The sequence below is a fragment of the Vitis vinifera genome, chromosome 17, assembly GCF_030704535.1.
Source record: "Vitis vinifera cultivar Pinot Noir 40024 chromosome 17, ASM3070453v1".
NCBI lineage: Eukaryota > Viridiplantae > Streptophyta > Magnoliopsida > Vitales > Vitaceae > Vitis > Vitis vinifera.
In genome coordinates this window covers 1781020-1804299 of record NC_081821.1, presented here as the reverse complement: position 1 = coordinate 1804299, position 23280 = coordinate 1781020, and the positions used below count along the sequence as shown (strand labels likewise).

The 23280-nt window shown below is 33.8% G+C and overlaps 3 protein-coding genes across 11 annotated transcripts; 1 reads left to right on the top strand and 2 right to left on the bottom strand.

Moving 5' to 3' along the window:
- The first annotated feature begins 849 nt into the window (after nt 1-849).
- On the top strand, nt 850-6358 carry LOC100250978 (cyclin-dependent kinase G-2). Of its 9 annotated transcripts, none has more exons than XR_009464653.1 (10): nt 850-2709; nt 3098-3233; nt 3320-3408; nt 3599-3710; nt 3818-3924; nt 4034-4203; nt 4290-4380; nt 4564-4644; nt 4735-5413; nt 5522-6358. XR_009464653.1 is itself a non-coding variant. In XM_059734243.1 (6 exons), the coding sequence occupies exons 1-6, from the start codon at nt 1130-1132 to the stop codon at nt 4080-4082; spliced, it is 2073 nt and encodes a 690-aa protein (XP_059590226.1). In that variant the 5' UTR covers nt 850-1129; the 3' UTR covers nt 4083-5762. The 9 variants fall into 9 exon arrangements, 1 of the variants encoding a protein (XP_059590226.1); XR_009464652.1 differs by having other exon boundaries at nt 4268-4380; XR_009464651.1 differs by having other exon boundaries at nt 4735-6358.
- A 521-nt stretch (nt 6359-6879) lies between these two features.
- LOC104882363 (uncharacterized) lies at nt 6880-10085 on the bottom strand. The gene is made up of 4 exons (XM_010665421.3): nt 9552-10085; nt 8540-8971; nt 7822-8125; nt 6880-7306 (listed from the first exon to the last, which is right to left on the bottom strand). The coding sequence occupies exons 1-4, from the start codon at nt 10005-10007 to the stop codon at nt 7164-7166; spliced, it is 1335 nt and encodes a 444-aa protein (XP_010663723.1). The 5' UTR covers nt 10008-10085; the 3' UTR covers nt 6880-7163.
- A 4195-nt stretch (nt 10086-14280) lies between these two features.
- LOC100268159 (4-coumarate--CoA ligase-like 9) lies at nt 14281-20255 on the bottom strand. Its single transcript, XM_010665422.3, has 6 exons — nt 19012-20255; nt 18062-18251; nt 16578-16723; nt 16401-16468; nt 15598-15700; nt 14281-14726 (listed from the first exon to the last, which is right to left on the bottom strand). Exons 1-6 carry the CDS (start codon nt 20035-20037, stop codon nt 14607-14609), a joined length of 1653 nt encoding a protein of 550 aa, XP_010663724.1. The 5' UTR covers nt 20038-20255; the 3' UTR covers nt 14281-14606.
- Nucleotides 20256-23280: the final 3025 nt, after the last annotated feature.

Here is a 23280-nt window from a genome sequence, read left to right as displayed (position 1 = left end):
GTTTTATTTATTTATTTTATATAAAAATTAAATAATTTTTAATTTTTAATTAATTTAAATTATATTTGATTTTATTTTGTATTTTTCTTTGCAAGCCAAAACATAAGAAAATAAATTTCCTTCCCATTTTTTCATTTTCCCTTAGTACTTCCCAAAAACTAATCATAAAGAGAAAATGGAAGAAAAAAAAGATTAAGAAAATAAACCAAACATTAAAGAAAATAAAAAATTGAATTAAAGTTAATAAATTATTATTTCATATATTCTTTTGTTTAAAGAAATACTCGTGCCAAAAAACTGAGATAATATCCATATTAAAAAAATATATAAATTTTTAACTAATTTTAATTATATTTAATTTTTTATGATAATCATTTTTTGATATTTTCTCAAAACCACAAATACTTTAAGGTTTTTTTTTTTCACTCACTAATTTCTATGTATTTCAAGTTTTTATAAAAATGAAAAAAATAAGCATATGTATAAAATTCAAGTAATTTTTTAAAAATAAGTTTATACTTTTATATAGGAGTTATTTATTAATGCTTGTTTTTAAAAAATAGAAAATGAGAAAAAAAAATTAATTATTTTTTTTTTCAATTTTTGCATATAGAAGAGGTATGATATGATATGGGAGTTTATCGCATTATTTAAATTATTAATATTTTAATTATATTTTCTATATCCCAATAATATATATATTTTTTAATGTTACAAATAGGTGCTTAACACGTAATGGATGACGTAACCAGGATCGGGTAAACAAAACCGGGAAAACATCTTGCATATATCACGTGCATAACACGTGGCTCACAAGTGGTAGTATATAATACCCATTGTTCGCCGCTCAACCACACGATAACGCGTATCAGAAAGTTGGAGGCGGTTTCTTTTGCGCGTCTCCTACTCTTCGTGGCGGTTTCGCTCTTCGATCGGTCTTCGGTGAGTGTTCTTTTTCATCTCGTGATTTCCCTGGGGAGAAGAATCAGTGCGGAATACGGTTCTAGGGCTTTTTTTTTTCGATACTCGATTCTTTGGTTCTCGATAAATTTTCCCTTTTTCTTGTTGGGCTGTCGATTTTTAGGGTTAGGGTTAGGGTTTTCCTCCCAATTCTTGGCCTTTTGATTACATGGCGGCTGGAAGAGTCGGTGTTTCCAGGAGGAATGATTTTTACAAGTACTCCAAAAAGGAACATGATTATCATAGAAACCCTAATCGTGGTGTGGAGTTGAGTCGAGATCGCGATCGGGGCGTTACGGGTAGGAATGGGTTCGATTCGTTGTCGAGGGTGAGCAGTGATGTTGGTGGTCGTCGTAATGTGTTCCGTGTTAGGATCGGTGAAAAAGAGCTTGGTAAGTTATCCTCTGGGCGTAAAATTGGATCTCAGATGGTGGATAGTGAGACTTCTGAGGTTGATAATGGGGTTAAGATGAACTGTGATAGGAAGAGGAAGTTTTCGCCTATTGTGTGGAACGCGGAGAAGGAAGTGAGGATTTCGTCTAAGAATGGGGTTGTATCTATGAGCACTGCGTTGTCTCATCCTAAATTGTTGGGTGAAGTTGTTTCAGATGAGGTTGTTGCGGTGCACAGTGATGCTGATCGGATTCAGTGCTTGCAGTCTTCTATTATAGAGTCCCATGTGGTGAGCGGCTCTGCTGAAACTGCTGTTGTGGAGCCTCCTGCATGTTTGTCTTCTCTGATGCCTGGTCAGCGCTGTGGGAGGAGTGGTGAAGAAGTGGAGCAGCTGGAGGAGGAAGTTGTTTGTTCCTGGAATATCGCCACATCTAGGTGGGCATCTGAAAGTGATTCTCCAAGAGAAAAATGTTTCTCTGATAATGGAAATATGCCGAAGCGAAGTAAAATGAGTTCTCCTATGGATTCACCTTCAAGAACTCTATTAGATGGAAAGGCATCCAGTCCTGAGAGTGGGGAGTTTCAAAGAGAAGACTCAGAAGGAGATAGGGCTGAATCTTCTGTAACCGATGAAGTTGGTATTTTCATAGGGCGTGCTGGTGGAGAAGAATGTTCTGGAAATGAATTAGACAACAATGATTGTATGGAAATCAATGACGGTGAGGATGAGACTCGTGTTGATTATCAGTCGGGCTTGGATTCTGAGGATGGTAATGAGGTTCATCTTCCAGTAGAGTCGCTGCCTCCCCCACAAAGGAGTGTAAACATGCTTCAGGAATGTAGAAGTGTGTTTGAATATGATAGGCTCAATAAAATAAACGAAGGTGCATATGGTGTAGTGTATAGAGCCAGGGACAAAAAAACGGGGGAAATCGTGGCATTGAAGAAAATGAAAATGAAGATAGCAGAAACAGATGGTTTCCCTATGTCAGCTTTGAGGGAAATAAACATTCTCTTGTCTTTTCATCACCCCTCGATTGTGGATGTTAAAGAAGTTGTTATGGATGACTTTGGTACTGTTTACATGGTTATGGAGTACATGGAACATGACCTTAAGCGGCTGATTGAATTGAAGAAACGGTCTTTCTCTTTAAGTGAAGTTAAAGGCCTGATGCTACAGCTGTTGGAGGGTGTCCAGCATCTTCATCATAATTGGGTGCTACACAGGGATTTGAAGACATCAAATCTTCTTTTGAACGACAATGGTGAGTTGAAAATCTGTGACTTTGGGTTGTCTCGCCAGTATGCAAGCCCATCTAAACCATATACTCAGTTGGTGGTCACTCTATGGTACAGGTGAGTTGCACTCTTATATTGACAGTTCTTGTGTTGCCCTTACTTTGCACATTAACAATGTACTTGCAACAAATATTCACAGTCCACTTGGCTTGTATAGGCAAGTTTTAGTTATTTACATACTGATTATGGATCAGATTTAAGCTTGTATGTTAGTTAAGTTGTGTTTGGTAGTGATTCTAAAAAACGTTTTTAGTCTATCTAACACTTAAATATTAAAAAAATTAAAAATACTTCTTAAAATCATTGCCAAACGGGCTCTTAAACTTGTAGGTTAAGTATTCTGTCTTTTTGTCACCCATCAAAAAATGAAAAAGAACTTTTTTTGTTACCTATTTGTCATTAGTTTTAGCGAGCTTTAAGTAATTGTTTGATGTTATCTTTGCAGGGCTCCTGAACTTCTGCTGGGAACAAAACAATACTCAACGGCAATTGACATGTGGTCTGTGGGTTGTATAATGGCTGAACTTTTAGCGAAAGAGCCACTATTCCAAGGGAAAACTGAATTGGATCAGCTTGACAAGGTAATTATTGTGTTTTATTTGCTGAGTTTGTTTTCTCATTCATTCCTTCTGTCTGTCCAGTGAAACATTTCATTAAATTTTTGCAGATTTTTAAGATTCTTGGAACACCCAATAAAACGATTTGGCCAGGGGTTTCCAATTTGCCTGGATTCAAAGCCAACTTTGTCAAGCAACCGTAAGTGTCTCCCTAGTTACAATCCTCAGATAGGTTATGCTGCTTTTCTATCTTATTATTCTCCATATAAGCTATTTTTTGTCCAAGATTCCAGCTTTTGCTAAACCTTGTGTGGCTTCCTGGATTAGAATGGAGTGGTTTAGTTGGTATATGTTCACAGTTTTAGTAACTGTTCTATTTTTATTTTCAGGTATAATCTGTTGAGGAAGAAATTTCCAGCTACATCTTTCACTGGATTTCCAGTTCTCTCTGATTCAGGGTTTGACCTGTTGAGCAAACTTCTAACCTACGACCCTGAGAAGGTAAGTCATTATCCTCCATTGAGTTTTAATTGGAATCTGAAATTACCTCTGTTTTTTAAAATTTTAGGGTTTGTTGAATTTATCGATGTATTCCCTTGCTTGTGCAGCGAATAACCGCAGAAGCTGCATTGGACCATGACTGGTTTCATGAAGTACCCCTTCCCAAATGTGAAGGTTTCATGCCTTTTTTCCCTGCTCAACATGCTCAGGACAGGTAGATTAAGCAGATAACTAGGAGCATCAATGAACATGAGATAATGTTACAAGTTACAACAATGATCCCATCATAGCTTCTCTTCAAATTCTGTGTATGTAATTACTAGGCATCTGCAGAGAATAATTGACAGCTTGCATCCTATAGAAGAGCCATGAAGCAAGAATTTCCTGCAAGGGTCGCTGACTCTGGTGGTTTGTTCTTAAGAGATGGAAATGGCGGATGATCATCTGTTCATATCCTTCACATATTATTTGTTTACAGATAAGCAATTTTGAGGTGAGATACTGACATTGTGTACCAAGTTGTGAAAACTTTTATTGAGGAATTGATATTTTGGCAGACACAAATGCGATGTGTTGCAGAAATTAGCATCATGTCAGCAAGATTGATTTAAGGATGGTTTTGTCCCTGGCTATGTAATTGTTTGATGGTCCCTTGTGCTTGAATCTCAAGGTGGGGCTGAATGATCTTTACACTCTCTTTTTCCTTTTTATATTTGGTCAGTTACAGTTGAAACTTATGTAAATATTTTATTCTAAAGATGCTTTTATACTAGCTATAAAGTTTGAAATGTTATGGATTTATTTCCCTGCCTTGCTCTACTGTTCCTTTAAATGTTTGCACTTTGCTTGCAAGAAATTACTGGTATAAGTCAATGACAAAGTGGAGGGAGCATTCTTGGCGTTTCATACCTGGACAACAGATAACATTACATCTGTAAGTTGTTTTACTGATATGATATTTGTACCATGTCAGCAAATATCAGGATTTTGTCTTCATGATGGATTCTTTTCTATTATAATCAAGGTGATGACCATAGGTCCATTCTTCCTGGTTTTCTGCTGAAACATATGCAAGTGACGGCACATCTTGCTGCATCCTCACATTGTGGAGTTGCAAGGGAAGTTTTATCTTTGAATTATATTCACCTGCTTATTTATTTATGTTCACTTGTGATGCTTCAACTGGTACTTTTCGTGATTATTGTCAACATCTTTTCTAATCAGTTAAAGATAGAATTAAGCAGATTGACCTATCATAAAAAGATGGTAACAAGTAAAATCAAAATGAGATGCAATTGCCTCAACCTCACCCTGAACCCCCAAGGAGGAAACCTTTATAAATATGTCAGCAATTTGAGTGAATAGACATGGTGGTGCCAGGATAACGTTCCAAATTGACTTGTATTAGATTTGATATCTTTAAAAAGGTGGTTGGTTGTGTTGCTACTTGTCTCAAATAGATGTTTTGTATTTATGCGGTTCCACTTTGTTTTATTTATTTAGGGGAAAGGCTGTACCAAAACTTTGCCTATGCATTCATAAATTCATTTGATTTTGTCCTGGTTCATGGGAATAATACTTTCATACCTGTCACATTCCTGCTTAGGTTAACATTGCCCGTTGTACATAGCATTTTCTAGTTTGGTGTTGGACAGAACTTTGTGAAGGCAAATGACGGGAGGACTTGTTCTAGCATTACAGTTGTAAGTTATTTCAGGTTCAGAAGTCTTACACAACGTTCTTAAAATTTGTTCAGCATCTTCTTTTCCGTTTATTTATTGGTTTTGGCTGGTGCTGCCTGCCCATGTAAGGTCCAAGTTCTCAACCATTCCTTCATAGTAACAAAATTATCATGCGTTTGAAGCAATGGAGGTTGGCAAGCACTCGGCTTGCTCAATGTGATCACTTGTAAGGTTTCCCCTTTTTATGCACATCTTCAATTGCACTATTTTCCCCTGGTGCTTATTATGCATTGGATCTCAATACTTGGATTGAAGGTACAAAACCCATTGCCTGCATGCTATAATTATCAAATACTCGATTATTTTATTACTTGAGATCTCTGTTGATATTTTTGCCATCTAAAAATTACTAAATAACCTAAATCTGTGTCAACTCCCAAAAAATGATGACAAATCAATACTAGGCATCATTCTTTTGGCTATTATTGGTTTTTTTTAATCATTTTCTATTTCCCGACAGAATGCTGTCAAATATCCTTTCATTTCTATTCCTTTTTAGTAATAATTGAATGATTTTTGGTTTCTCTGTGTTCATGTGTCTTGTCTCCACTTAACCTCTGTGATTGAATTTAACGAGTACAGAAAAGGGAGTGGATGATCTCCGATTTTACTTTTTCTTCTAACTTCCTGAATTTGTTATTATCTCGGAACTTTGATATTCAGCTTGAGGGTGATGATGCCAAAAAGAATAAAGCAGGCCGAAAGAATGATAGTGATGGATGACGGGGCATGTAGAATGTCCCAGTGCGATTTTGATATTATCTTTTTGTGCAAGTGTTGAAACAAGTACTTGAAAGTTCTACCGAAGGCTGATCTAAAATCTAGGATGTGTTTTATGAAATTTTGGTGACAGTTAGGTCCAAATTATTAGTTATCAAATGGAAAGGGTGTGGCTTTTTATTTTTATTTATTATTATTATTATTATTATTATTTAATGATGGTTTAGATTTTAACGGTATATCTAATTTTCAATAAGATAAAATCAGATTGATTGTCATGCTGAGATGTTAAATAGTCACTTCTTGCGCAGTGGGTTTTGTATTGCGTGTACATTGCCAAAATGCCCGTAGAGAAGTGCCTTTTTGAAATGAGGGCTGCTGAGGATATAATGCAGTGATGCAAAAATATTCGTTCTGAACGGAATGGTGAAATTTCAAAAACTGTATAATAGGTTGGTTGTGATTCCATATCTAAGGAGTCATGAAGTTTACGTTAGGGCACTACATGTACGACACTATAATGGCAATGTTCATTCTTAATATTTCATTATGGGAAATATTTAATTATCCGCCTAAAAAGGTTTCTACAGTTGATTTAAAGTCTGTTTGGTAGTGATTTTAAGAAATACTTTCAATAATTTTAACATTTAAAAAATTTTATCATTAAAGTGTTAAAAGGATTATAAACGTTCTCTAAAATCAAAGTGTTTTTAATTTTTTTTAATACTTAAAAAATAGAAATTTTATTTTTCTAAGTGTCAGACTTGGTAAAAACACTTAGAATTGCATTTTTAATGACACTGCCTAAACTAAATGTTACAAAACCTTATTTGATCCTAAAAAAATAATTAATGTGGTGCTAGGTTCCTCAAATTTCAATGTCGCGAGGCAAACAGAAAGGCAGATGTGTAGACGCTTAGCTTACATGTGTAGTTGATGCTATTTTTGCCCCGTCCTAAGTATGCCCCGCCTGAGGGGTTGTTTCAACAAGTCAAGTGGTAGTATAAGTTATGGTCTTCCCGAGTACAAAGAGAACCAGCGAGAGCTCAACGAATAAGATTGTGATGATGAGTCCCCGGTCAACTATCCATCCAAAAACAGTGAACCCCCCAGGGTTCGATTGCAGATAAGAAACTGCAAGGCCAAAACCACCTTTTAAGTAATCCAGGCAACAAATATAATCCTAGTATAAAGAAAAATTGTTATAAACACATGGGTATGCTTATATAAGAGATTAAAGGTATAAAAGAATTAGATAATAAAATAATAAGATTAAGGTATAAATCGATATAAAATAATGCAATGATCTATGAAATGGAAAACAATGAGATCAGCGTTGGAACCATCTTATTGGTGGTGCCTCTTGATTTACATCATAGAAGTATCATTCCATATGACAGTTGGATTATATATATATTCCTACTTCTGTGCCAGAAACTATACTTGTACCATACAATTGAGTTATTCCACATCACTCCAAAGTCTTTGTCCAAACTATTTGCAAAGGAGAAACTAGTCGCCATGTGGGATATGGGCAATTGAAGATCATACTCAATCAAACATAATAAAATGGGAATATTCTTCTATTGATATTCATCAGGAAAAACGCTCAAAAGAAGACAAATTAATGAGTATTGGGGCATACATACCGAAGGCTTGTCTCTTTTGGTACGTGGCCATATAAGAAACCAATTGTGTGTTTACAGGCAAGGGCACATCAATTGATTCCAAATCACTTTCTGAGTAGTTTATAGGTAATGAGCCCAGTGCTTGTGAAGCCTCCATGTTTCCCCGGCTGTTTAAAGTTCCCGACTGAGAAGCCTCATTAGAATTGCATGTAACTAACGCATGCCATCTGCTGCCAACTGATGAAATACCTCGGGCTCTATGTGAAATCTTTGTAGCTCCATGCAAGCACAGAATTATACCAACAACCTGAACAATAGAGGAGACCTGCCATGTGGCAAATGATTATAAATTATCAGTGCTGATATTCAGTTTAAGCATTTAGAGGAGCACGCACAGAATAACCATTGGTGTGAATAATATTGTGAGCAAAAGCTCCATAGGTTTCAAACCCCGCAGTAGGCCTCATATCTCAGCCATCTAAATGAAATAGAAAAACATTTCTATGTAGAGATTCTGGCGTTGTTTGGACGAAGTTCTTGAAGACAGTTATGTTTTTTAGAATGGAAAACGGTTTTTTTGTTATTGAAATTTGAAAACTGTTTTTAAGAATTGTTCTCGAAAACTTTTTTTGAGAGCTTCTATTGAAAACATTCCCAGTCAGGCCTTTATAGTTTTAGATGATGTGTAGTAGTGAGATCCTTCTACATTATATGAAGAAACTTAAAACTTTATACTTACAACAAAATCACTTCCATTGACGAAATTGATGATCCCGCGGTTCCCTGTTGTCTGGAATAGAGCCACAAACTGACTGGCTGTGACAACCAAGAACTCCAGAAGAAGAAATATCCGAAATCTGTGACTTATCTTCGATAAATGGTGAGTTAAAACTATGTGCTCCTCAATATATACCAAAATATCTAAATCCCTTTCTAAAAGCTTCCCATAATTCTCATAGTGTATCACTTGTAAGTTGCAAACCAAATTGAACAAAGCACAAGCTGAGAAATAGATTATAGTTGAATAAGACCATGACACAATCAAAGCAAACAAAATCGCAACAGATTGCCACCATGAATTTTGATGAGCATATATAATCCGAATGATCTCACGGATAGTCTTCACAAGGAGGCAAGGTAGTATCCAGATCACCAGCAACCGGAAAAACCCCTGAACAAATAGAATTCCAGGATCAAACTTCTTATAATTGGTATAATTTACCTCGGAAGAAAAAGGCGTTCAAAATAAGAAGCAGAATATTTAACAATTCTAGCTCCCCAAGCTCACGAATCTTCGTAAACTCCAAATTTGCTGAAGTGATACAAGTAAAAACTTGTCTAAAAGTAGATTGAAATTGAAAAGCAGATGACATTGGCCTATATATATATATATATACCATATTCAAATCACTACTTTAGTTTTTTTAGCTTTTTTCCCCTTCATTTTCGAAATTAGAGCTAAATCACATCACTGTGTGTGTTCCTCTTTCGATTAGCATCTGTTTCTCAGTAATCAGTATGCATTAGAAAATCAAAGTTAAAAAAAAATAAAGAAGAAGAGGAAGTCAAAAAACAGTAACGGAAAGGGAAAAATGGAAAATATTAAAAAAAAATCTTCAGTACCGCCCGCCTTCTTGAGAAGATAATATCATAATACTGATACTTCCAAGCGTCCAAGAAAAGAAAGGAATAATAAAATAGAATAAAAAGAATTTTACAGAGACAAAGAAGAGTTGTGTGTATCTACTCACACGGACTCTCTGCACGTACTCCTCGCGGAACTGGATCAGACGGCCATGGTAGCGATCCACGAAGAGAAATCTCCGCACACCGTACTTGCGGAGATTGTGAGAAATGCACAAAAGAGATATAGCAGCAACGACGACCTCAGAAACCAAAATCTCAAGCTCGAACCTCTTGATCTGGTACTTCTCGCAGTTGGAGCAGTTGGAAAGCTCGATACAGAGAAGCGGAGTGACGACTCCGAAAACGAGAAATGAGAGAGAAGAGAGGGCGAAGCTCAGCAGAGAATACTGGCAGAAGCCGAAGACTCTGAGGAATGTCTCCAGCTGCCGAAGAGCTTCATCTATGGTTCTGTCTCCGTCGCCGTCTCCATCGTCTTCGTCATGCCTTGGTTGTTGCGGAGATGAATCAAGGAGAGAGGTTCGAGAAGATGATCCCTCTGTTGTTGTTTGAAGAACTTCCATGAAAAAGAGAGGCGAGGGGAGAGAAAGTAAAGGAAAGGAAAGGAAAAGGAGAAGCGGCGTTTTTCTTAATGAAGAGGGAGAGGGAGAGGGAGATATCGTGTGAGGCAGAGAGCAGGAGAACGTGAGTGGGACCCATGTTTCTGTGGACGTGGATGGCGTGATGCGGAGCGTCTCATTGTAATATAATAGTTCCGCAGGTGTTCATCTGTCAGATGCATAATACTTGCTGACCGGTTTATTTATGGAAAAGTTGACAAGACGAAACAAATATAGAAGGACGATTTGAATTTAGAATGTAAAACATTTTTGCAAAACAAGAAAACATTTTCAAAAATTAAAAAACACTTCTAACTTAGCTAAAAAATACAAGTAGTTTTATAAAAATTATTTAAACTACACAAATAAACACCTTCAAAAACCTAGTAATAAAATTAAGAAAATTTTTCAGAAGTCCTAGGCAACATCTGAAGATTTTTGAGAAAGCGAGAAGTGAGACAAAGTGATGATATGACACCGGGGGTATGATGGTCTACCTAGGTAGTTTGGATCGGTTGTTGAGGTCCCGTGGCCTGACAGGTGGGAAAAAAAATGATGCACCAAAGGCCTTGAAAATGGACCATTGACCCAGAATAGTACATTTTTTTAAAAAATTTTAAAACTAAACTTATTTTCAAAATAATGTTGAATCTACTATATATTATATATGTATCATATAAATTGTCATATCATAAAATCATAATTGATGACTACGATTTTATTTTTCTAAAATAGATAAAAACCGTAGTCATCAATCGTGATTTCTAACCATTTTAAAAAAATAAAATTAAAACAGTTTTATGACATGACAGCTTATGTAGTACAGACACACTAAATTGAGTATTATTTTGGAAACAAGTTTAATTTTTGAATTTTTTTTAAAATATACTATTTTTAGTCAAAGCTCTTGAAAATGAGAGATTGTGAGCATGGAAGAAAATATCGGTAATCACGGATATATCGGTACTTCGATTTTACGGATATATCGGATATATCGGAGATATATCGGCGGATATTCTGGAAAAAAATATCGGTAGACTTAAAATTGTTAAAAACTCATGAAAATGCAAGAAAAACCTCATAATAATATAATTAGAAGTATAATTGACATTTTAAAGTTGTTTTATTGAAAAATTTGATATATATATGATATAATTTACGATATTAGATGTAATTACATCATGTCGATTTATAAGAAATGTTAATTTTGGTAATTGTTCTCATTATAAAGTCACATAAAATATTTCATTTCATTAAATATCAATAATTTGTACACATTAAATTCATTAAATAAACATATTTCATATTCAAAATATATTATTTCATGTTAATTAAATTAATTAAATAATTTAGCTAAGTTAACTAGTTTAATTTAATTTTAAATGTGAAAATAAATCACAAATAATCATCTAAAATAAACATATCAATTTATAATTAAATAATCAAATCAACCTAAGTTAATTCAATAAAAATATAAAAATTAATTACAATTGAATGTAAAAATAGCATTAAATCATCCATATTGCAAACATACTAATTAATTGAAAATATATGAATTAATTACAATTGCAAACAAAATTAATTATAATTTAAAACAAATATACCTTAAAATAATTAAATAATTGAGCAACCTTAATAAAAATTGGAGTAATGAGAGAGCAAATGAAGAATGAAAGCAAAAATGGATGAAATAGATGAAATTTGGGCCAAAATAGCCGTTGGAACATTAATTTACTGTTGAAAATCAATTTTAGCCGTTGGATAAAAAACTAGGAGCAATCGGGCCGTTGGATTGCCATATTACCATTGGAATTACGTCTAGATCGTCGAATCAACACGGGTGTGATCTGGGCCGTCAGATCACGTTGCATGAAGGAGGGGAAATATCACCAAAAAATCACCGATATATCTCCGATATATCACCGATATATCACCGATTTTTTGCCACCAGAGGAGATTTTTTGAAAAAATCTCTGATATATCTCCCCGAACCGATATATCGCCGATATATCGCCAATATTTTGGCGATATTTACGGAAATATCTCCTCTCCGATTTTTCTCCATGAAATATCGTGTCGCCTCCTCCCGATACACGATATATCGGCGATATATCGCCGATATATCCCGATATTTTCCTCCATGATTGTGAGGTCATTTTTTGACTGCAAATTGTCAAGCTCTCTCCATACGTATATACATATAGAGATAAAAAGTGATTAGGATTTTAGCATTTAGCAATTGACAGTTAGTTAATGGGATATTATGGTAAAGAATAGGATTTACCAACATTGTGAATTAGGTAGGAATGTTAGGTGTTCATCGTTTTCCGTGGTTAGGTAACTTCATTTCAATGTAGGCTTACTTTTTTTGGTCTGATGAGGTTTCCCACAAAGAATGTTGAAGACTCGCCTGTCAGCCATAGCTTCATTCCTCAATCCCAATACATTAACTTCCAAATAAAGCTCCCAAACACTTAAGCTAGTTTGAAAAAAGACGCAATACTGCTCTGGTACCACAGTAATTAATCACTACTCGACTTAATTTCTTTTTGACCAATTAATAAACTCCACTTTATAAGCATTGAAAGTTGATGCATTCAGGCCAATCATGTCATGCCTTGTAGTTGTAGGTCATATCAGGACGGTGTTTGGTTTTTTTTTATACTTAATTCTAAATAGGATTAAAGAGTTTAATAATATTAAATATTAAATATTAAATTATTTATTTTTTTAATATTTTATTTTTAAGGTTAAATATACTTTATCTTTTTAACATTTATTTTCTTATATTCAAAACTCAACACTTCCTCTTTTAAATTTGTTAAAAAATAACATTTTATCCTTTAAATTTATAAAAAAAAAGTTGATAAATAGCATGTTAAGTTAAAAAAAAATAAGACTAAAAAATATTTTTTTTTTTTCAAGTTCAAAGTTGTCATGGGTTTAAAAATTTTCACTTCAAGATTACTAATTTAAAATTAATTCTACCAAATTCAAACTAATATTCGAATCAAAGAGTGAAAAAGAATAATTTATTTTATAATCTTATGAAATTTTTGTAATCACGAGGTTAATCGTTACTCTCTAATAAATTCATGGAAGAAGTGTTAAGTTTTAAATGTGAAAGGATAAAAGGTTTAAAAAAGTAAAATGCATTTCACCTTATTTCTATTAAGTATTAATTACTATTAAAAAAAAGGCAATTAGCTCACTTTTTATGATTAATTATTTTTAACATTCACAAAAAGTTAAATGTTTCAACTTTTTATATTTGATAAAAAAAAATTAGAAAATAAGTAATAAGTCAACTAATCCACTAAATTATATTATTAACTAAACATGCATATTATTATTAATATATATATTATTTTATTTAAATACAAAAAAACATAAAAATGTTAAATAAATAAAAAACGAACATTTCTTATTTTAGAGTAACGAGTTTATCATCTTTATTTAATTTTAAAAATATCTTTGATAATTAAAGTTTGTTTTAATGAATAATTATTTATGTTAAATTAGTAACTAATGATTTATCTAAAATTATAAAATATTTTATTTTTGTATTTTGTAAAACAATTATTTTGCTTGATAACCCATAAGAATTCATAAAAACCTTAATTATCCGGGAGCTCGGCATGAGTTGGGAATTCCTAATCCAACGTTGGGTTGGGTTTGAAAACCTCCTAATTCATCCAAGTTGTAACCCTAATTGTTAGGCATGTGAATGAGCTCGATTGGCTCGAACTCAAACATTCAAACCTCTTGGTATAGGTTCAGGCCGTCCCGATCAGGACTCAAGCGGGCATTCGACCCGGGTTAGGCTTGGGCCAGGCTGGACTTTGGCCCAAAAAGCTTTGGACAGGCTCAATCAAAAAATTGCAAGATCACTTCATTATCGTTTCCACTGTATCCATCACATTCCATATTAAAACATGTTTGTAATAAGGCAATTCTACAATCATTTTAGAAAATAATTTGAATTAATGAAAAGAAAAACACAGAATTGAATGGGTAACAGCAAGCATTTAAATCATGTTCAAAGGACATCTGGCAAATGACAGCAGCCACAGAAACAATTTATCAAACTGTACTAATGTTCTCAAAATCCAAACCATAATCCTTCTTATTGTTATTGGTTCAATAATATAAAGAGAATCAATTTCTGACCTTCAGAGATGGACCAGTGTGTCTCAAATCAATGAATTAAACCCTGAAAGCTGACAAAGAATCAAACTAAAAGAACTCAAGAAGGTTGATAATTGATGAATCACGTAGCTGAAAATGGTTTTAATCAACACAATTCCGCGACTTCCTAAAGCTATAGGTAGTATACAAAACAATTATAATAACTGTATTATGGTTATAGGCTACATGAGGGCCTGGGGTGAGGAAACTCAGACAGGTATATTGGGAAATAGAAAATTTTTATTTTGAGGCCATTTGGTTCAGTTGTGATTTCAATATGCCGGTGATGGCTTCCATGCCAGAGTAAGATGAAAATATTTTGGGCATGTTTACTTCTTGCTCTTTGCTCCCACTCTGATTGAATAGATAAATGGATCATAGTCTAGGTTTAGAGAGCGCATGATTGACCAGTTCTCTTCGTAAGATCTTTCCTGCAGGAGATTTTGGAATGGAGTTGACAAAAGCTACGCGCCGTATCTTCTTGTATGGTGCAACCTGCAAGCAGAAATGCATCAATATAGCATAAGAGCAACAAAGAAAACAAAATCAAACTGCATCTCAAGATAAAAATGTTCAATAACATTGTGATACAAAAGCAACCTATTAGTACAAATGCAGGGATGTTTAATTTGATAGGATCCTCCTAAATACATTATGTACTTGGTTTATAGACAAGTCAGCTGTCAAATGACGGCCTATTCATCAATCCATAATTTCCTCCCATATCAGTAGAAAAAGGAAAATTGCAAAAGTAGGATATAGATTATTTCTTTTCGTTATTTTTTCCTTTCTTTTCAGATGATTCAACTGGAGCTAAAGAACCAGTTAAATGATCCACATAGGTAGGAGTACACTTCATCATGAGAATATGCACAGATTCAATGAAAACTATTTAATTGAGTCTGTTTCAGGACAGAAAAAATAACAACTTTGCCTTCGGTATTTTTCGAATTCACACCATATGAACACCCACAAGCTTAAACTAGTCATTTGCGGTTCGGTCTGGGGGAAAAAGCCCAGGATGAAAAAAAGGAATTTGGAACAAACTAACTGGGATCAGGAAAGGCAGCTGATGAGGATTAAGGAGACTGGTGTGCACCAAATTCTGGGTAAACCATCTATCTATAATGCAAATTCTATTTATTCTCATATGGTATGTATCATGTGAAGAAATATTATTATTATGATACATAACTAGCATCACATTAGTCATTATGCTGTTCTGTGTGGAAGAGACCAAGATATGAATGTACATTATCTAGTGATGATTTGGATAAATTGCTAACAGAACACACTCCCATGTATGAATGTATAATATTTAAAAACATCAATGAAGTTTTTCATAGGTATACAGAAGTGAGCATGCCTGTTTTGCAATGAATTCCATAACTTGAGCCTCAGTGATGCTGCTTCCCGGTTTTCTCACCACAAAGGCCATTGGTATCTGTCCTGCTTCTTCATCAGGATACCTGCATTTATGTAATGGAGAAGGATAATAGTAAGAATGGAAACACCATCAGAACTAAAATTGCAAGGGCATGCTACTTTACTATATGTTCCTTGAAATAAAATACTTTTCTACCGTCAGTGGGACTCAAGCAATTGATGTCATTTTAAACCCTACTGCTAATGAATAGAAGCACTTCAACATAGGGAAAAAATGTTAGTTCCAGAACCACACTTTTATTATTTTTTCCAATAACCCCCTTCCTCTTTCTCGTATTTCTCCATATCAGAACTGCTATAGGCATTATTAGAGTCCAGTAGAGAAAATCTTTGTTATCAATTTCTGTTTCCTTTCCAATTGTCTGTTGTAAGAAGCAAAAATATTGGGGCTTTCTTCACTAGGCATTTGAAATTTGAATTAAAGTAGCTAATTAACATCTCCTCTCCTATTTTGGTGCTCAACAAGAAAGAAGGAAGTTGAAAACATGACATATCTGATCATACACTTTAATTTTCTATATTACCTGAATGTTTCTACAAAGGAAAAACATTCTGAAACCCATGAAACCTAGGAATTACTATTTGTAAAATCAAGAATGAGAAGTAGAACTGGTTATATTAATCCAACAAAATTTGACTTTTGGACCATTTTGGACCCAACATACACCTGTGCAGATGTGATTTGCTACACCCAGACAGAAGATGGTAGTAAGAGATACATACGGGATTACAGCAGCATCAGCAATTTCTGGATTGGATTGCAGTAAATGTTCCAACTCAGCAGGAGGAACCTGCAATTTTTTCTTGACGTTGAGTTAAAACTATCTAAAGGCAAAGAAATGACACCTGAAACATGTGTCTGCTATGAGTCTAATAAACCTATTAAAGTAATTCAATCACCTGATATGCTTTGTATTTGATCAATTCCTTTAACCTATCAACAATGAATAGGAATCCATCAGAGTCAAAGTAACAAAGATCGCCAGTTTTTAACCAGCCCTCTTGATCCAAGGTTGCAGCAGTTGCCTCATCATCTCCTACATAACCTGCACTTACACCATCATTCTTCTTGTTAAGCAGGAAGCATTGTAATGGTTTTGAGAAGGCTGAAGTTAAATTGCAAGTAATTAGAAGTGGTGATAGCAAAAATCCAACCCTCAATGGGTGGCTTTGAGATGTAATAAAAATGAATGCAATGAATGAAAATGAAAGGGCATTTCGGTGGCAATCAGAAGAAAAATAGCTTTTCAATTTCATAAGATTCCAAACCTTTAGTTCTAACATCTACAGAGCATACTTGAAGGAAGGAAAAAGCAAAATTGAAGCCAAGTGTGCAACTTGCAACATTCAGTAACAAAAAGCACAAGGTAAGATAAGTTGCTCCTCTATGCATGGCTCTATTCACTTATACTGAAGAAAGTTGTTTAAAATGGCTCAGGCATATACGACACAGACGAAAATTCACGAGTAAGCGTTAGAGATTCCATTCAAGTTAGGGATGCTGCAGGGATAAGCAGGAAGTGAAGGTGGTGAACTAATGTCTTATGGTGTAGTGGAAGATATTGTGCCAGACACCTATAGCTTAAGGAGGGATAAGCAGGGAAAAAGACATGACAGTCTATGGTATAATGGAGATATTGCCCTAGACACAGCTGAGTAGTGAAATAATATCCAGATAGCTGAAACCAAGTAGTTCACACAAGCTGACTTATGCATGTAAATGTAAGAATGGAGAAAAATATGTGTGGCAAAAATTGTGAACATGAAAGTCAAGTTTCAAAACAGAATGTCAGAAAGTCCACAAAAAGATGGACAAATCTCAGCAAATTTCTTCAGAAATGATATTCACCTTTAAGTGAATCTGCCTAAGGAAAGGCTGATGAGCTTAATTGGACAGGATGACCAAGGCATGGGCTTCCATTACATTCACAGTGGGCAAGGGGAGATCAATGGCATGGAGAAAGGAATGACAGAGACCAACTCAGAGGAGCTAGCTTGAATAATGAGAAATTATTCCCTTATTGCTATGCTCTCAACAGTATCTCATGGAAAAGCTAACCAAGAGCAAAGGAAACAAGTATCACTCACAAAGCAAGGCAGTTGAGGGGGTAGCATATGTTTAGGATTCAAATCTGATATACACAAACTTCATGAGCTATCACAATAAAAACAGAATATATTCCTATGTATAATGCCACGGAACTCATAAATAAATAAATAAATTCAGAAATTTTAAACATCATGGGCTTCACAATCTAGTATAGGAGTTCGATATATCCTTTGTATAGTGCCACTGTCTATCTCCATGTAATTAAAATGTTTAACATGCATTATCATTATCACAAATAGAGAAAGGAACAATTCTTTGCACAAATATGCACCACCTTTCATGATTGTTGGACCGCGCAACCACAGCTCCCCTTGCTGGCCAGGTGGTAAGGCCTCTCCAGTTTTAGGATCAACTATCTTGGCTTCCATATCATGCATTAGGCGACCAACAGATCCATGCCGCTTAGCCTCATCAAGGTCTGCCATCCCTGCTGCCCCTCCCCCACTTTCAGTCAAACCATATCCCTAAGACATATAACAATAAAGTAGATTAACATTCAACAACCCATAATAATATACATGAAGCTGCCAAAATGTTTAACAACGAGATTAAGAGCCTCCAATCTGCATAAATAAAGTAGCTATACACACACTATGACAGCTTTCACAATGCTGTATAGGATATATTCGTATCCTATTTCTAAAAAATATTTATACAGGAACACTTAAAATCCGTAGTCATTCTAAAAAAACACTTTTAATTCAAAAGGTATTTTTGAAAAAAATTAGGTGTTTGACCAAATTTAACAAAAACTTTTAGAATGTATTTGATAGTGATTCTAAAAGGTGTTTTTAATATTTATAATGCATCAAAAAATTTTATCTTTCAAGTACTAGAAAGTTAGAAACATTTTTTAGTATCATTTTCAAGTACTTATAATGTTTTTGGAAAAAGCATTTTTTATATGAGATTCTCCTCAGATCATTTTCAAATAAAACACTTCTAATAAAAATATTTTTACTATCAAACGTAGAGTGTATGTATTTGATAGTGATTTTATTCAATTTTTCTAATTCTTGATAAACTCATCCAGCAATATAATAATCTAATTTCCTTAGAATTAAATAGTAAGAAATCACTTACCCAACCATTTCTAAGACATTAAAATTATCATTTAATTTTTGGAGCTATTATCCTGCAGTGGCAGCCATGAGTACGTGAGGGGTCCATCAGACAGTAAGATTGTGGGCCCACATGAGTCAGGGGCCCATTAAAGTTTCTCACCTGTACCATCTGTACATTGGGGAATCGTGCGGAGAACCGCTCGGAAACCTCCTTTCCCAGCGGCGCCCCGCCTGATCCAAGCAACTGAAGCGAGCTAAGGTCGTACTTGCCGACGAACTCCGACTTTGCGAGCGCCACCACAAGGGGCGGCGACACCGGCATATACGTGATTCGGTACTTCTCTACGGCCTTCAACATATTCTCGAAATCAAACCTCTCCATCAGAACCAAGGTCTCCGCCAACGAGACTGCCCTCACAAGCATGAAAAATCCGAACACGTGAAATAGCGGCAGCGTGAACAGCGACACTGGGCGCGGCCCATCCTCCTCTTTCTCTAGCCGGTTATGGTGGAATCCAGCGATAAGCGTGATCAGGTTCCGGTGGGTCAACAACACTCCCTTCACTCGTCCCGTGGTCCCGGACGAATAGAGAATCGCGGCCGGGTCAGACTGACTCACCTCCACTCGTTTACCATAACCTGCTCCATTCTCTGTCATCATAGAGTCGAACTCCAGCGAATCAACAAGCACCGTGCCGAGCCGCAGGCTCGGCAGCTTGTGAGCAGTTTTCGAAGAAGCGAATGCAATCGCAGGTTTGCAGAGGTGAATCTGGTGAGAAACTTCGGAGTCGGAGCCGAGCGGATTGGTGGGAGAAATGGTGACGCCGAGAGAGAGGAGAGAAAAGTAGATAACAGGGATTTTGAGAGAAGGAGGGCAGAGAATGAAAGCAGTATCGCCTTTGGAAAGGCCGGTGATGCGCTGAAGAGAGGCGGCCAAGGATTGGACTTGCCGGAGGAACTGAGAATACGAGAGGCGGTAGTCGGAGGAAGCGTCGATAAGAACGTTGGTGGTTTCGAGCGGTGAGTCAGGGGCGGAGCGGAGGAGGGAGATGACGTACTCGGCGAGGGAAAGAGGGCGGTGCTTCGGCGGAAAAGGTACCGGAGGTCGGAGGCTATGGTAGGTCTTGGTTGTAGGGGAGAACCCGCTCTTCGGATCGATCCAGTGGTTCCCATTCATTTCCGCCATTGCAAGCCACTGGCGCTCAGAGAGTCGAGATCACTGATGAGAGCTGGGACCTGAGGCTTTCTTTGATTTTGGCTGAGCATTGATTGGATTGTCGAATGTCCCTCTTACCATTTTTGTAACCTTCCTTCTCACGTGTGAAGACTGAAGATTATATATAAAGATATTTTCTGTTTTCCGTCTAGCATGCTAATTTTGCTCCTATGGTAAATGATGATTAAATTCAAGCAACAAAAATCACTGGCCGAGTCCGAAACCGGGGCGGGGAATAGAAAATATTTGTTTCGCGAGGGAAATATGTCTTCAAGCTCAATGTTGAAGCCTTTTTTTACCTTTAAATTTGATTTAGTGGCTTAATGGCTTGGTAGAAATTTGATTTTTCGCTCGCCTAATAACAAAAATAAGAGTGCCGTTTACAATGATTTTATGAAAGGTTTTTTTGTTTTTTTTTTAACTTAAAAATTTTATAATAGGAGATATTTGATAAATTAATTTAATGGTTTAAAATAACTTAATAACGTAATTTATATCAATCTAAATTTAAAAATATACATAATTTTAAATTAAAATGAAAATTAAATTAATTATTTTGATTTAATATTTAAATGATTTTTAATTTTAAATTATAATATTAAATTTATGTAATAACTGAAATTAAGTTATTAAAATCACTTTTAAATTAATTTATCAAATACTTTCTACAAATAGATAAAACAGTGATACATATAATTATAAATAAAAGAATAAAATAAGATCTTTTTATATAGTAATCTAAATTGTGAACTTTAAAGTATGTGATTAGATATAAACCATCCATTAAAAACCTACATTGAAAATTGAGTATTCATCTATTTTTTGATACAATATTAAAAATCGGATATTCATCTATTGAAACATGGTTTTAGGTTTAAAACAAAACCCCTCGAAAGATCATATGTATTTTAGAGTGTGATTGATTATGATTTTAATTCAAATACACATTTTTAAAAAAATGTTATAATAAACTAAATTAATTTTTTTAAGTAATCACACTAAAATAATTTTTAAAATTTTATCAAACATTAATTTAAATAAGTTACACTTATAGTTCTCCTTAGGCCACTCGTAACCCTATTCTTACTTCTTTTTTTTTTAATAACTTTTTTATTACTAATTATTAGGCGTAGAAAAATAAGTTATAAATAGAAAATAAAAAAATAAAAAACATTTCAAATAATAAGTTACACTTTATTTATTTATCTACACTAAAAAAAATGGATTAATTAATGAAAATATAAAAAATTTATAGAAACAATTTTTTCCATTTTTTAACTTGAAGAATAATATAATTTTGATATAAATACCCTTTTAACACTTTCATTATTTACATTTGTATTTTAAAAGAAAAAATTATTTTTGTAAAAAAAAATGTAAAAGTATTTTTTTTGGATTAAAAAAAGAGAGTAAAATATTAGATTTGTAATTTTATGTTTATTTTATTTCTTTTAATCAATTATCCCCAAAAAAGAGAGTCACGTGAATGAGGTAAATATTTTGATAACAACTTCTGATCTTAAACTCATTTTATATTTTCTAGAACGATTTGATATAAAACATGTGAAAATGATGTAGAGGGAGCAAAAATGGTTGCACTTTTTTTGAATTTCAGGCACTTTTCGATTACCAAATTCAAAAAACACATGATCATCTCCTTTTTAAAAGCATTCATAGGAGGCTGGCTTTGAATGTGTAAACTTGCTTAATGTTTAGCCGCCAAATCATTCATGCACGCAGTCTCACACTCAGATTGACATTTCCCACCTAATGGACCATGAAAAGTATTAGAGCTTTAAATATCCAAAAGGGATCGATTGAGATGTTTTTCTTTTTTTTTTAAATAAAAAAAATAAAATATTTTGGGTATAAAATTTTTGTTTGGAGACCGAAAAATAAATAAAAAATAAAAAAATAAAAAAGTGAAAGTAGTGTTTTCAACTTATTTTTCAACAAGATGTTGTCTACTTAAATATGATAAAAAATAATCAATTTAATTTTTTATCTTTTTAATTATTATTAAAAAAATAAAAATTGAAAAACCACGCGGCCCCAAAAGTCTTCTCTCTCTTTATTCAAGGGTATTTGGTTTGTGGTCTCTTTCTTTCTCTCACTGTATTTAAGCGTACTTGGATTATGGTTGACTTTTCACGTTCAAAAAGTAAGTAGATGTCCCTAGTATCAATCTTAGTTTGACTGTTATGTTATGTATGAACAATTATGATAATTTTTTTTTTAATAACTAAAAATTTGGGTGTTATGTGGGGAGCAAGTCTTCCTTGGTAAATCATTGTATAAAATATTCTTAGATAAAATTTTTATCAAAAGTTCTGTTTGATCTTCAAAAACTATTTCCATAAGAGTTCTTTAAATAAGAATTAGGTTTCGTTTGGAATAATTTATTGTTTTTGTTTGAACTTTTCAACTAAGACAAAAATTATAATATTTTAAAATTAATATTAATATTATAAATTTTTCATAAAGATAAAATAATTTTTTTTATATAAATTAAAAATAATGTCTACAAAAAAAATAATATTTTATTGACTTATACTAAATTTTCTTTTTTTTAAAGTTATAATTCTTTTCATAAAATTTTATACAAAGATATATCAATAGGTGTTTTGATAAGCCAATTTAATGGCTTAAAATGAATTAATAACTTAATTTAAGTTATAAAGTAAATTAAATATATTTGATAAAATAAATTTAAGTAATAAGTAAAAATAATCTATATTTTTATTTCGTATTTTTACATTCATTTATTTTAGTTAGTTAATTTTATCAAATAACCTTAATACTTATAACGATAATTAAATAACAAATTTTAAATCAATAACTTAAATATAATTAAACTTAAAATCAATATAAATAATTAAATAATAATTATTAAGTTTTACCAAACACCCTTGTACTAAACTTAAAACCATGCTTATAACTTCTCAAAAACCAATCCAATTGGAGTATTAAAAATAATATATAAGAAGTAAAATAAAAATATATTTTTATATAAAGAAATTAACATCTAAAACCCCCAATATATATTAAGCTTTAAGTTTAAACTTATATTTTATTTTTCATTATTCTCCTTTTGCCTCTATATATTTTTTTTATAACCATGTATCTCCGGGTTAACTTACGCGCACCTTGACTAATCCTACAGGGACCTGAAGTTAACGACTGGATAAACCTCCAATGGCCCTGGCCCTGAGG